The sequence below is a fragment of the Carcharodon carcharias genome, chromosome 19 (assembly GCF_017639515.1).
Source record: "Carcharodon carcharias isolate sCarCar2 chromosome 19, sCarCar2.pri, whole genome shotgun sequence".
In the NCBI taxonomy this organism is placed as follows: domain Eukaryota; kingdom Metazoa; phylum Chordata; class Chondrichthyes; order Lamniformes; family Lamnidae; genus Carcharodon; species Carcharodon carcharias.
The window spans coordinates 13,119,186-13,133,376 of record NC_054485.1 but is presented as its reverse complement, the minus strand read 5'-3'; the positions used below and the strand labels follow the sequence as shown (position 1 = coordinate 13,133,376).

The window sequence follows — 14,191 nt, the reverse complement described above, 5'->3', positions numbered from 1 at the left end:
CCAAATGCTATTTTTTTAAAAAACCTCTAATTTACATTTGAATGAATCCTTGTTTCCACCAGCTTTCTTGTGCCCTTACACGTTGTATTGTGAAGACATTTTATTTCATTGTGCTTGATATTTTCATGTCTTAAAAAAAAAGGGTGATTGGCTCACAGTCCTGCAGGCATATTTACATCTTGTGTGCAGATGTTCGTCAGCTCCTTTATCCCAATATGTTGTAAAATACCGATGTGAATTCCGCTGTTGGGATGAAAGTTTGTGTTTTAGTAAGGCAAGCGTGATCTGTTTATCCTCGGTGTGGCTCCATACAAAAGCCGAGTCCTGGGACACCAGCTGTTGAAATGGGGTGCGATAGTAGGAGAGCAACAGGTGGACATGTCCTGGAACTGGATGAATACCTGTGCACAAATGCAAAAAAACTTGGTTTGTCTTTTTTTTTGAAGGGCTATTTTAGTAAGGCAAAGGCATCAAGTCATTGGAAGTGCACTGCAGGTTGCCATTGACACATGCTCCAAATAACTGTACTCATTGCAGCTGAGATCTGACCAACCTCATGCTGTACCTATGCAAAATGTTATGGATTATTTCTGTATTTAAAGCTCTATTTTATCAACTCTACAGTATATAGTAGTAAGGAATCAGATCAATGTGTAGTCTGTAGCTTTGACTTTTTATACCTAATGTTTCCATTTTTATATATTTATAGGCTGGATTTTGCAATCAGCATTATTTTTTTTTGCTTGTGGTGACACAACGTCTTAAAATAATGCCAGTGGGGAAAAATCTAGGCTTGTGTGCGCAATGAATGAGCAGTGGTTGAGGGTGGCAAGGGTGCTTTTATTTTCTAAAGAGCTACATTTTGTGAAGGCTCAACCTCAAAGCCTGGGAAAGGATTGGGTTCAGCCTGATGTTGTTAGTTGCTGTTCAGAAATGATTGCCTCGTCTCACCCTTACTTAATTCACTGTGTTGCCTTCTGGTCTCAATTTGAATACATAATTGCATTTTTTTTCTCTGATTGGTTTTTTTGCACTGAATGGACCCAAATGGAAGAAAGCATGGTCAGTTAGTAACTCTGTGTCGAAGTATACTAAGTCCCAAAATAGATTATCTTGTGTGAGGCTTGATTTGAATTGGACCCTCTGCCATTCATGCAATCACCTGGTCCCATCTCTTCTATTGGTGAGCAGTCATTATTATATGTGCCAAATTGGGTGAGTGGTCACCATGTTTAAAAAAAAAAGTACAGCCTCAGCCGATTGGTTGCACCAAGTTTGAAGGATGGATCAGGGCAGTTCTTTTCTAGCTCTGGATAGTCCAGAGGAACTGAATGTATTAGAAAATGCTTCTGTTTTTGCTCTGTCACTGTGTAAAGTACCTCACCTCCAGATTGGATGCTGGTTGTTTTGCAGGTATATATTGACAATCCATGAATTTTAAATTATTTTGAAGCATAAAAAGGATCTTGCACATTTCCAATTAATTTTAGTCTATTGGGATCTCTGACCTGTATTAATTAGAAGCAATAACCTGATCACAGACAATTCTCTGTAGCTTCATACAACCATTAAAAGTGGTGGAAATAAAACCACTAAGGCTATACTGTCCTTAAATGTTTTGACCCATGACGATACTACTTGTTTTTCATCTGTCGTGTTAATTAACAAGCATGCCATTTCAAATTTGTAATAAATTTTTTTTAAAAAGTACTCAGCTGTGGAGTAAGAATTGTACTTCATGGATTTGAAGGGCTGTCATAATTTCGGTAAAGCAAAATTGAGGACAGCAGGTTGGAAATGAACTCCAATGGCAGCATGCAGGAAGTGGTGGAATATTCAAGGTTCTTTCCTTCCCCTCAGCAGTTGTGATTAGAACAACTCCATTAAAATCACAGTCACACCACTTTTAAGAATGGCAGTAATTTATTTTTCTGACTTATCAGTTATCATGATTCATAAAATTAAGTGCCATTTTAGATGTCACTAAAAGCAACACAATGTGATGACATTGTTCTTCATAATAACAGCAAGGCTTTTACTATGAACTTAAGCTAATAGTTTCACCAAGTCGATAAATACACAATAAATATTTAATAATCCTCAAAACATACATCCAAGTTCCCAGTTAGCAGCATGATTTTTAAGGCCATATAAACATGCAGTTGTACCCAACTGTATGCAGCAGGTTGAGATAGACCAAAAGCAGCTCATTTTCGTTAGATTGGTAAGACGACTGATAAAAGGTGTACAGTGACAAGTCAGAAGCAAATTGAGTGGGTAAACTTGCTTGTCCCCATATTTTCCTTGGATTACATCAATATGCAAAAGTAAGCTTTACTGGATATGATGTTTCAGCAGCAGGATAATTCATGAACACTATTTTAGACTACAACCTCATTTACATTAGTACACAAACATCTAAGTGACTCTGAAAAATACATTTTAAGGAAGCCCTGAGCTGCTATGACAAAATTTGCACCTGCTCTGCTGCTCGCAGTTAATTTGTTACTGCTTATGCAAACTTCCTCACTAAATTATCAGGCCCAGTGGTACTGAAAAGTCTTCTTAAAATCTGAATTGGCTCAGAGTCCTCATGCATTTATCAGTGATATTTTCGAGAATGTGCAAATTAAACATGACTGTACAATTATCAGAATGTCCACACTTCAAGATCCTGCACCTTGAAATCTTCATTTTTGGATAAAACAATGTTGTTGAATGTTGCACAGGGGTTGCTTCTTCCATGATTGAGATCTTCATCCAACCATAAGCCAAAATGTCCACTTAATAGAAGAGATAAACTTTTTTAAAAATGGTTTATCAGTCAGCCAAGTTTAGAAATACATTAAAACAATCTATCTGGCTAGAAAGAAGCGTCTCGCTGCTTTCAGGCATCGAGACTCCTCACAAATGTGTCTTTGTAATTCAGCACCATATTCTTAGATTGTTAATTTCCCATCCCTGATCAAAAAGATTAAGATAAATTGAGCAAGGTCCACACATTAAAAGGATGTGTGTTGTACAACATTACATGGTCAAAAGTGTTAAAGAGAACTTTATTCGAGATGTTTCATCCCTTCAGTGTTTTGCTGGTAAAATGCAGCAATTGGGAAATGTGTAGGTTTGTGGCAGAGAATGCCACAATAAGGATATGAATGGAAACGCAGACTTCAGGCTGCTCCTTTCCAGATGTTCCATTCTCGTGGCGTTCTGAGCAGGATCACTGAAGTTATAGCACAAAGCGGTTATTGACCATTGTGCCTGTTCCAGACCGTGATAAATGGAAAGGCATAACATTCAGAACCGAGAAAGTCAATGCTTTAAAAAAGAAAGCAACAGGGTTATTTGCCGAGACAACATTTTCTCCTTTGTGTTCAAATGGAGATCTGTAAAGGCAAGTGGGGAGTGCTCCACTTTGTAATCGCTATTCTTATCGAGCCACAAGTGACCTATGATATACACTATTACAATTAATTTGCAAAAATTCTAAGTTCAGGCCAAAAGATTTTAAATCTATGATCTCCGCCCCCACCCCCCGGCAAGAGATTCATTCAAAAGCAAGGCTATCTAGACATTTTTTTCCCCTCCTTCAACCCAACCCAGGCATATTAAAATCTACTTTAAGATTGTATATTCTTCGTTCTGAAGTTGAATAAATACAGCACCTGGCAGTTGCAGGAAGAACAGTCTACATGTTTAAAAACAACCACTTTCTCAAATGGCAGAGGATAAAATTGTGCCTGAATGTGGGCCAGGTATCAGTATTATGCCACTGGTAACAACTGACTAACCAAAGCCTCTGCAGAGCACTGTAAAAATCTCTAGTTATGGTTAGTGTTTAAAAGCTCAAGCATATATAAAGCATTGAATAAGTATATGCTAAGCAAAAACAAACAGTGGAGAATATTTACAGAATTTAAAATGTGAAGGAATTAAAGCAAATACAAATGTACAAAGGATCACATACTTAAAAAGGCGATTTTAAAAAATTTTGCATGTACTGGAAGTTGTGAGTGATCTTTGCGAGAGAATGGATGTTTCTGTCATGTGCAAAAATGTCCTATGAAACAAATTTTTGCTGTTTAGATAAAAGAAATTAAAGGTCTAGATATCAGAGAAGTGCCTGGTGTTTGAATGAAAATATTTCAAACCTAGGAATTCTTCAGGTTTCCCCAACTGTAGGCAATTTTTGAAACCTACACAAAGTTACTCCCACCCTCACCAGCAAGACAAATTGCAACGGTCCTTTATGAAAAAAAATACCTTCCTCCTCCTATTGCAAGCGAGTCTGAACTTCCTTTTATGAAGAAAGAATTCTCTCCAGTCCACTGGAAGATCTAATCAAACAAAAAAAGACCTTTCATTTGGAAGGAAGCTATATCCAGACAATCTTCAAAAAGTTATATGATCTTAGATTTTTTAATTAGGATACACACCATGTAATGACATACAATAATGCTAAACTTATACAATCATTGGTTAGTTTGAATGGTGAGTAGCATTTCAGTGCCTTTAGGAAGGATATCAAGGATATGGCAGCTGTAGAAGATTCATTGCACCACTAGGGAGGAAGCTTTAATCATGGGGCTAGACTTGAATAGGGATTCCAAGATCAAACTGAGGTGTTCAAATTATGAAACATTTTGAGGAGGTAAACAAGGAAAAGTATTTCCACTGGTCATTGAGTTGAATACAAGGCATAAATTTTATCAAACGAACTAGGCCACAACCCAAAATAAAAAATGGGCTGGAAATACACAGGTTGGTCACTATATGCAAGTAGAAGAAATTATACTTTTTCCATGTAAACCTTGTCAGAACTGTTAATTGCTTTTCTCTTTACATTTGCAATTTTCCATTTCAGAAAATGTTATATTTGTAGCTTTTTTGTACTCCCAAGTCAGTTTGTGTTGTTTGAAACTGAAGGACTGTCTGAATTGTGGCACTTTAAAATAAATGATCATAACTACCCTGATTGTTCACCTACAAAAATTAAACAAAGTGTTGGGACAAACGACCAACAAAGCTATCCAATTAAGTCCAAATAGCTCACTTACTCTGGGAGACATATCTCAGCATCTTATAGAACATTGACAAAAGTGTGACTCCCACCAGTCAGCTGCACTCAGATATACAATGACTTGACTTTCTCTGCTCCAGTAGCAGTAGAGAAACAGATTTTCCTGAGCTTCCACACTTTGTTCAAAGAGGAATGAAAAACACGAAACTGAACTTCTGTACTCTATGATGGGTGTGGCAGACAAAACAGGAATGATAATCACATGTGAAATTACAAGGAGCCGAGTGGTGCATAGAGATCACAGGTCACTAAGCACCACTTCCCAGGTTACCTTAGCAAACAATAAAGAAATGGCCTTTGATGGTGCATAAATTTGAGCTCATCCCAAATCACTGCTGCCCGTATCCTAACTGGCATCAAGTCCCATTCACTCATCACTCCTGTGCTCGCCAGTCTACACTGGCACCCAGTTAACCAATGCTTCAAATTTAAAAACTCATCCTGGTGTTCAAATTCTTCCACGGCCTCACTCTCCCTGGTTCTCTGACCTCCTTTAGCTCTCCAAGAACAGTGTGTTCCTCCCATTCTGGTCTCTTGTGCATCTCCCCACCATTAGTGGCCATGATTTCAGTTCTCAAGGTTCCAAGCTTCAGAATTCCCTTCCTAAACTTTTCCAACCAATCATTTTGTCACATGTCCTAATGTCTGGTTCTCTGGACTGGTAGAATTTTTTGCTCCTGTAAACGATCTTGAGATGTTTTACTATAATAAAAAAATCTAAAGGAAAGCTGTTGGAACGTTCTTTCAACTACTACCAGCCTCTTGCTGGTATTAAAGTAATGTATATAACTTAGTGGATACCCAAGATAATCAGAGCACCTCCTTCCTGGGTTCCAATGCATCATCATCATCCAGATGATATTTATTTGAAGTGACATTTCAATTCAAAAATACAAATTATGCTGTATTATAGATGAAGACAGTTTCACAGATTTCAAGCCAATTTGAACACATGCCACTTCAGAAATCATTCATAACACTGATTGTCTCGTTATGAACATTATGCATTCATTATATTGTGATTTTTCATGCTAGATTTGTGCTCAGAGCAGCGTAAATTGACACAAGCTCCAATCTTGTGTCTTAATCATGCAGTCTCAACTGAAACCTACTCACAGTCGTAACCAGAGAGCAGCGTGATGTCTCGGGTCTCACCTAACAGCTGGAGATAAAACAGCGAGTCCAGTTGGCATGCATCTTAGAACTAAACAGCTTGGCATCAACTAAACACTGAAAAGTCTGCCATTTGGGAGTAGTATCAGAGGTCTGCCAATGTCCTTTGAACCACGCCCAGCAAAAAGAGAAAGCCTTCAAAAAGTGGGGGATGGGGGAGGGATTTTCTATGTTTCCATTATAGTATACAACTTGCTCATGATGATTTGGTTAATATATTGTCCCAAACATACCTTAAAATCACGACTAAAGGTGTATAGAAAGGTTTCTCCTGTTCCATAGAAACGGTCGCTTGGCCTAGGGGGGTGAGAAGTTAAAGCACCAAATACCTGTAATTGACACAAGGTGGTTAAGGAGTTGTTGCTAAGTCTTAGAGAGGTTTGACAGAAGGTAATGCTTCAATACCAGTTACCTCCCTTACCTGACCATGTGTGTCCTTTAAAACCAGCAGTACTGGGGAGTCAGTGTTAGCCACTCTGCGGTACAGGGTTTTCAGATTAAAGCCATGCAATGATGTGCTGTATGCCAGTAGCCACGGATGACCCACTGTTCTAGGTGGTAGATATTTTGAAATCTACAGAGCAATGTAAGACAACACTCTAGATAAACGCATAGCCAATCCAACCAGAAAGCTAGAAGTCTTAGTTGTCATTTATATGTAAACCGTTAAGGAATTTAACAAATTACTTTATGTCACAATTAATTACGCATTTGACAATGTTCAGCTACAATAAGAGCAAATTTGTAGATTTTTCTACTGGGGAACAGTTGTCAATTTTGTCTCCAACATTCTCTTTATTGTTTCCAGGAATAGTAACTAAGTAAAAATTAGGTGTTTCCTGGCTGTCAGCCTTAGAGAAAAGTAGCAAGGCTAATCTTTAGTATTGTTTCAAGTTGTACAAGACCCAAGCATCAAAAGCCAGTGGCACCAGGACACAAGATCTGTCAGTGACTGAAATCTGATATCTTTCCAAGATTTGGTACAAGCAATCAGGACTAAGCATGTGTACTTTTACAAGGGCTGATCTGATGACATCAATCAGCTAAAGGCAAATTTGATCAGGAGAGATTTCCAATAAATCACCTTCTCCAGTTTGGTTCACTGTGAATTTTTTTAGAAACTATGTATAGTAAAGCAGCAATAGTGTGAACAGTGAAGTCTAGGAAAGGTAAACAAGAACTGACAGGAGAACAAGGAAAGGGGTAATCTCACCTTCTCAACGTGAAAAGATTCCATTAAGTTGCTTTTTCCCTGAAGAACAGGTGCCATATTCCCAAATTCTGAATCAAAAATATCTTGGCAGTGTTTCACTGGATCATCCTCCACTGTTATAATCTGGAAATAATTGTTACAGGTCAGTAAATAGTCAGTTCTAGAACATGGAATTAAACTGTTAACCTCCTCGCTGCCACAAGCCTACATCTGTGCTATATCGATATAGAAATGTAATCAATTACAATTCCCTTCTTTGAATTAAAAGAGAATGTTCAAAGCATAAAACTAAATCTACATCCCTGACTAACAGCAGTGGAGTGGAGGCAGAGAATAATTTGCAAAAAATGCACATTGAATACATTCTGAAGACTTACACAATACGACACCTCACTTTTGGCACAGTCCATCTTGTAATACTTATGAATTCTGAGCCCACCTTTGATCTTAAATGTTAATCATGCAGATCTTCTGAATGAATCTTCTGGTGCTGCCCTGATGAATCATTGGCAAATTAATTCTTATAGTGTGGTACTGAGTTCTACGCACTAGCATGGGCTCAGCTTTGATTCCTAGGCTGCTCAATTCCAGGGTACAGTAAGTATTCAAGTTCTTGTTTGCTATCACTATCTAGGTTCATGCAAAAAATTAACAACTTGAGCAAGGCAATGGATGGTTGCTGCTGTGTTTCAGCACAATCATTGACCACCCCCGCCCCCCCACCACGTGATCAGGTTAATTCTGTATTAACAACTTATTCAGAATCTGTGACTCTATACAGTTCTAAAACAAAAACAGAAAATGCTGGAAAAACTCAGCAGGTCTGACAGCATCTGTGGAGAGAAAGACAGAGTTAACGTTTTGAGTCCGTATGACTCTTCTTCAGAGCTACGTTAACTCTGTCTTTCTCTCCACAGACGCTGTTAGATCTGCTGAGTTTTTCCAGCATTTTCTGTTTTTGTTTCAGATTCCCAGCATCCGCAGTATTTTGCTTTTATCCAACATAATGCAACTACTAGCATCTTAAATTCAACAACAGCGTGCAATAATGTAGCACTTATAACATGGAAAACATCTCCAGGCACTTCATAGGAATGTTAACAAACAAAAGGTGATAAAGTGGTATTAGGCAAAGTGACAAAAGGCCTGGCTTGTGGGGTGGGGGGTGGTGGTGGTGGTGGTGGGGAGAGGGGTGGTGAAGGGTGAGACACTTACAGAGGCAGAGATGGAATTCTAGAGCTTAGAATCTAGCTCCAAATGGTAGCAAGATAAAAATTCCGGATTTGCAAAAGGCCAGAATTGGAGGAGAAATCTTAAAATATTATTTGCATTATTGAATCATGTATATATTTAATGTGTTGTGAACTATGAAACAGGTCATATAATAAGCATTTATTTTTTTTAATGCAGAGAATAATCACATTGCTGGGTCTGGAAACAGGGAACAACACATGACTTTGTTTAAAAAGCAAAAACAAAACATCAAGAACATTAAATCCAAACATAAGATTCCCAGGCAACTGCTGGATACCTAATTAGAACTTTACAATAGGTCAGAACGTTTAGACCAATGCAGAGGTCTGTTCCCTGTGAGTGACTGTGGAGGGCATCTACCATTTGTGCCACAGTAAAGAGTTAGCATCTTCTGAAGAGGACAGTGAAAGACAGGTTGCAACAGTATTATGTATAACATTTCCAATGCAATTGTTGGTCAAGGTTGGTTGTGAACTCGTGGGGCCGGGGTGCACATCTAGCATGCACGCACACACATCCAAGTGTGAAATGGAATGGAAGGGAACACAATGAGGAGTAAATGTTGAAAAATGGCATAAGATCACAGCTAGCTATTGATGGTAAGCAGGGATTTACTCATTCATTTGCACTAAACATAATATTCATTAAAAAGGAAGGAGTTATCGAATTACAGAACATTTGCCTTGTACTGACCTTGTACTGCACAAAATGTCCATGCACCCCATTTGCTTTGTAAATGATTTTATATTTTGCCGTTGGGCTTTACTTCCTGCTGCTACAGATCCTGCCATTCCCCTAATCGTGCATTAACCTCTTGTTTGGTTGTGCCTCAAAGCAAACCGCACTACCACATTTGGCACATTCGAAATGTACAAAAGAGTGGCTGATATCAATTTTCTTTAATCAGTTATACAAAAAAAAGGAGCTCTACTTTTACAGTAAAAAGTTCGATTAAACTATCTATTCTGCATAAAGGAATTTAGAATTGAAAAGTAGGGAAGTTATTATGCTAGATCTGTATTGAACCTTGGTTGCCGTATTATAAAAAGGATATAGAGACACGAGACAGGGTGCAGTGAAGATTTATGAGGATGATACCAGAAATGCAAGGGTATACATTATCAGGAAAGGATCAATAGGATGGGCCACTTTTCTCTTGAGAAAAAGGGCTGGGAGCTGACTTTCTAAGGTCTTTAAAATCATGAATGATTTTGACAGTTAATACAGAGAGATATTGTGGGGAAGAGTGTAACCAGAAACCATCAATATAAGATAATCACCAAGAAATCCAATGGGGAATTCAGAAGAAACTACTCAGAATGGAGAGAATGTGGAACTTGCTACCACAGGGAGTGGTTGAAGCAAACAGTATAGATGTATTTAAGGGGAAGCTAGACAAGCAAAAGAGGGAGAAAGGGCTAGATGGTTAAGATGATAGGTTTATGAGGAAAGTTGGGAGGAAGCTCATGTAGAACATAAACACCAGAATGGACTGGCTGGGCCAAATGGCCTGATTGTGCTGTATAGCATGTGTAATTCTATGAAAGCAATTTTTAAACTGTTCATCAATAACCCCTTGATGACAGCTTATTAAAGTGCCCTTTAAGAGAAAAAGCTTCTATATTCCACACTAAGTATTTTAGATGCAATTAAATAGAATGCAGCATGATTACATGCACCTTTCCTTTGTGTACATTTGCATAGTAGAAACTATCCTTCAACCCACATCTCATAAAAACACGTACCAATGAGTTACGTGGATGGCTTTCAGGGAGGTGGGGGGGGGGGGGGGGGGGGGGGGGGGGGTTACTAAATTATTCAGAAAAGAAAAATATGTGGTCTATGCCAGGTTAGCAGACAGCCAATTGGCACCAGCACCCAGAGTTAGGAAGTTGATGGGGGAGGAGAAAGAAGAAAAAAAACACCCAGCTATCTGTTCCTGATCACTATCCAATGACCCTGCTGGGAGGTCACTTGGGTGTTCATTAGATGTTGGATACAGGACGGGATCAATCTCAGCTGCAATAACCAGTCAAGCAGTGTACTGTCGTCCAATAGTGCAAGTGAAGAATGGCCACTTGAGAGATAGAGGGCTGTCATCAGTCAATATTAGAATCAAACCCCAGAATAAACAACTCTATATCTATATTATTGCTGCACATTCTCCCAGTTTTACACAGTGACGACAGCTGGTCTATAATTTTCATATGGAGATTTGTGTGTTTATATTTACCTGAATAAAGCAGCCCATTTATCCCAGTCGTTTTGCATGGGTTGTTGAGGACAACAACAAACTAAAGTAAAGCAGTTAACAGATTAAATGGCACAGAAACAGGCTATTCAACCTTGTCGGTCCTTGACTCCATTAGGATTATTGAAGCCAGTCATGATGTAACCCCCTTCACCTAATTTCACCAACTCAAACTTTGTGCTCATTGGCTCTCAGAAGCCTTGAAGTTTTCTCCCCATTCAAATCCTTCCCCATCTGTAACCTCCTTCATTCTTACAACCCTTCTGAACTTCTGGAATATTGGGCGGGTGGGTAAAACAGGCAACTGCCTGTTTTGCTGCCTCCCAATACTAACTTTTAACCCTATAAATGCTTGCTGCTGTTGACTGGGTTACTTATGGGAGCTTGGCGATGAGCACAGATAATGTTGGGAACAAGCCCAAGTCATCATTCCAAGTGTGCCTGCTGGAAAAACATTAAAAGTGAAAAAAAAAGGATCAACCAGCCTTGCAACCCCCCCACCTCCCCCAAAACACCCCCCCAACTCCCCCACTAAACTGTGTGTTGACCAACATTTTCTACATGTAATGCTTCCAGATGTGTTTGTGTTCTGATCAAATGTATCCTTGCTGGATAGTAGTTAACAGAGACTAGTTTAATTGGAAATTTTGACTCATCTTAAAGTGGAATTTAAAATCGTAATTTGAAACATTTCAACGAAGAGGGTGGGGGGTGAGTCTTCACATCAAGAACAATGGACTGAATTCCAGATCGAGGTAGCAGAAACCCTGATTAAGCAGCACTGGATGGATGAGCAAAAATGAGTAGAATGACCTCATTTGTATTTCTCTCAATTACAACAAAAGGTATCTTGAAAGGAAACAGTTAATACTGACAGCAGGCCAAGGGTATAATCTTTTCCCCATTGTACATGTTAAACTTATCTGGTAACTTACAGCCTGAGAAGTATTATCCTTTAGCATACGAAACTGAAGAGATCATGTGGCACCTCAAGATATATTCCAAATAGTGGATTTATTGATTTTACTCCTGGGTCTCATTAGATTTACTCATATGTTGAGCAGGTAGAGAGGCACTCTCTGGATTATAAGGGACACAAGGTTTTCTTATGGAGAGACAGGTTATGCTGAAATCGAGGAAAACATCTAATATAGAAACCCCAAAATATAGGAATGATGAAATGCGTGCAATACAAGGTTAAGAGCCATTTAAAATGCAAGTTCTTTCTTTTCTGAAATGCTTTGTTACAAGGCTATTCTCAGATCACACAGCTCTCAGCCATTGAAAGGCTCAGTTACAGCTCTGTGGGTGCACTCGTAGGAAATATTTAGCAGTGCGGACACTGCTACTCACATGGTCTAAACATCTAAAATTTAGTTACTTGGCCAGAATCTTTGTGCATAGTCATTTGATATGGAAGACGATAGCCAGAATCTCTTATTTTTTTTTGCAATTAGTACTTTGGTGACCGACAAGATCTATTTTTGCTTGGAACAAATGCAGATTGAACAGAGGGCCCGGGAACACCAGGTTGGGAATATTGTTTTTTTCCTCCCAAACTCTACTTCCTCATCTCATTCAGCAGTGATGTGACAGGTCTTGTGGGAAAAGGCACCTTCATGGATAGGTTTGCCATGTTTCTTTATCTTGAACAATTTGTTCCCACATATGGATATCTATTTTGCACTGTTTCAGAGTCACATTTAAGTAGTCTTTAATATCTCCTGTGCTGACCAACACAAAATTGGTTCCCTATTGTCAAAGCACCATAAAAATAAAATCTGCTTACGGTTGGTACATCAGACATTTGTACATGATCTGACCACTGAAGCTGTATCTTCATATCAGAGCATCTCTGCTTAGCATGTCAGCTTCTTTAAGAACTTAAGTGTCAGGGGACTTGTCTTGCCACCTGATCTTCATTAGTCATCTCAGGTAATTTAGACAAAAATGATTCCATTTTCTAATATGTTAGACAGGCACGCACTGAGCTCGTGCCTGCGGAGCACAACTGAAGTTTCAGTCAGGTAGTATAAATAAAAACTGCCTGGCTAAAACCCAAAATGCATTTATTGCTTCCAGGCCAAGCAACTGGAGGCTTGAATCAAGTTCAGTCAAATAGCATAGTGCATGCCTTCTCCCTGGCACATTTTCTTAAGGACAAAGCAATTCTGCATTACTTATCATAATTAAACTGGTTTCCAACTGTGTGAGAGGCCCACTTCTGCTATCAGTTCCCGTGTACAAGTCTCAAACAGCCTCTCCACTGTAAAGCGTCCAGGATTTAAGAACAATTTTCACCCAATTTGCAAGTTCCAGCAGTTTAACATTAGCTTGCACTCAGGTGTGAGAGCATCACATGTAAAATGTACTAAATTCCTAATCTTGAGCCCAAGTGTGGTGGGAATTGTTTAAATAGCAAGGATTTAAAAAGGAACACACACCTAACTTTTCATAGGCTTTTTTTTGCAATAATCAGGCCTCGAAAGACTTGCCATTATACCATGTCCACCGTTAAAAAAGGATTTAAAGGGGCCTCACAGCTGCTCGCACTCAGTCCAATCTCCACGGCAGCTTGCAACCCCAAAATCTCACTGGGGTTGCAACCCACAGTTTTGAAAGCCCCACCTCATACTATTTTCCCTCAGGTTTCCCTCTCCTCAGAGCAGTATCTCTAAAAGAATGAACGCAGCAACAATGCTATACCAGTGCACTCCTATTGGTGTGGTTCCACTCCTCCAGCAGTGATGTTTAAACAACTTGCAGCCTGGGCTCCCACAATCATTTGGAAGCCAGAGACACCCCAGCTGGTTAAAAGGAAGAAAGAGAATTAAAATTGGCAGTAGGCACCAGGGTGAGTTGCCATTTAATTATTAAGGATGGCGAAGTAGAGCCACAGCCCATAAGGACAACAAGAAAGAAATCACATTTGCTGATGACAGCCAGCTTAAAAAATAGTATTCAGGCAACTGCAATCTTCTTTCAGTCAAGGATCAAAAGATGTTTTTTGTTAGTGGCACAATGAAGCATATGGTATGCAAACCAGAACAGAAACATATAAGCTTGATATTCCTAAATGAAGGCTCGCCCTAAACCAGGATTTCGAGTTAGCCAAGCAAAAACTGTTTCAACAATAAGATCCTAACTGCAATTTGATCTTCTATTACCTTCACATCAATATAGTAGGTTATTGAGTCAGTGAGTGACTTTTCTTTACACT

The 14,191-nt window shown here is 39.0% G+C and overlaps 1 protein-coding gene across 8 annotated transcripts in view; it reads right to left on the bottom strand.

Annotated features, from left to right (window-relative positions):
* Nucleotides 1–1,904: 1,904 nt before the first annotated feature.
* si:ch211-15d5.11 (nuclear receptor coactivator 7) overlaps nucleotides 1,905–14,191 on the bottom strand; it is an 85,850-nt gene continuing 73,563 nt past the window's right edge. For all 8 annotated transcript variants that reach the window (XM_041212766.1, XM_041212762.1, XM_041212764.1 and 5 more), the window contains 5 exons: nucleotides 7,467–7,589; nucleotides 6,675–6,827; nucleotides 6,487–6,582; nucleotides 4,264–4,337; nucleotides 1,905–2,783 (listed from right to left, as the gene is read on the bottom strand). In XM_041212766.1, the coding sequence (XP_041068700.1) occupies nucleotides 2,651–2,783; nucleotides 4,264–4,337; nucleotides 6,487–6,582; nucleotides 6,675–6,827; nucleotides 7,467–7,589 (579 nt within the window). In that variant the 3' untranslated portion in view covers nucleotides 1,905–2,650. The remainder of the gene's footprint in view (nucleotides 2,784–4,263; nucleotides 4,338–6,486; nucleotides 6,583–6,674; nucleotides 6,828–7,466; nucleotides 7,590–14,191) is intronic.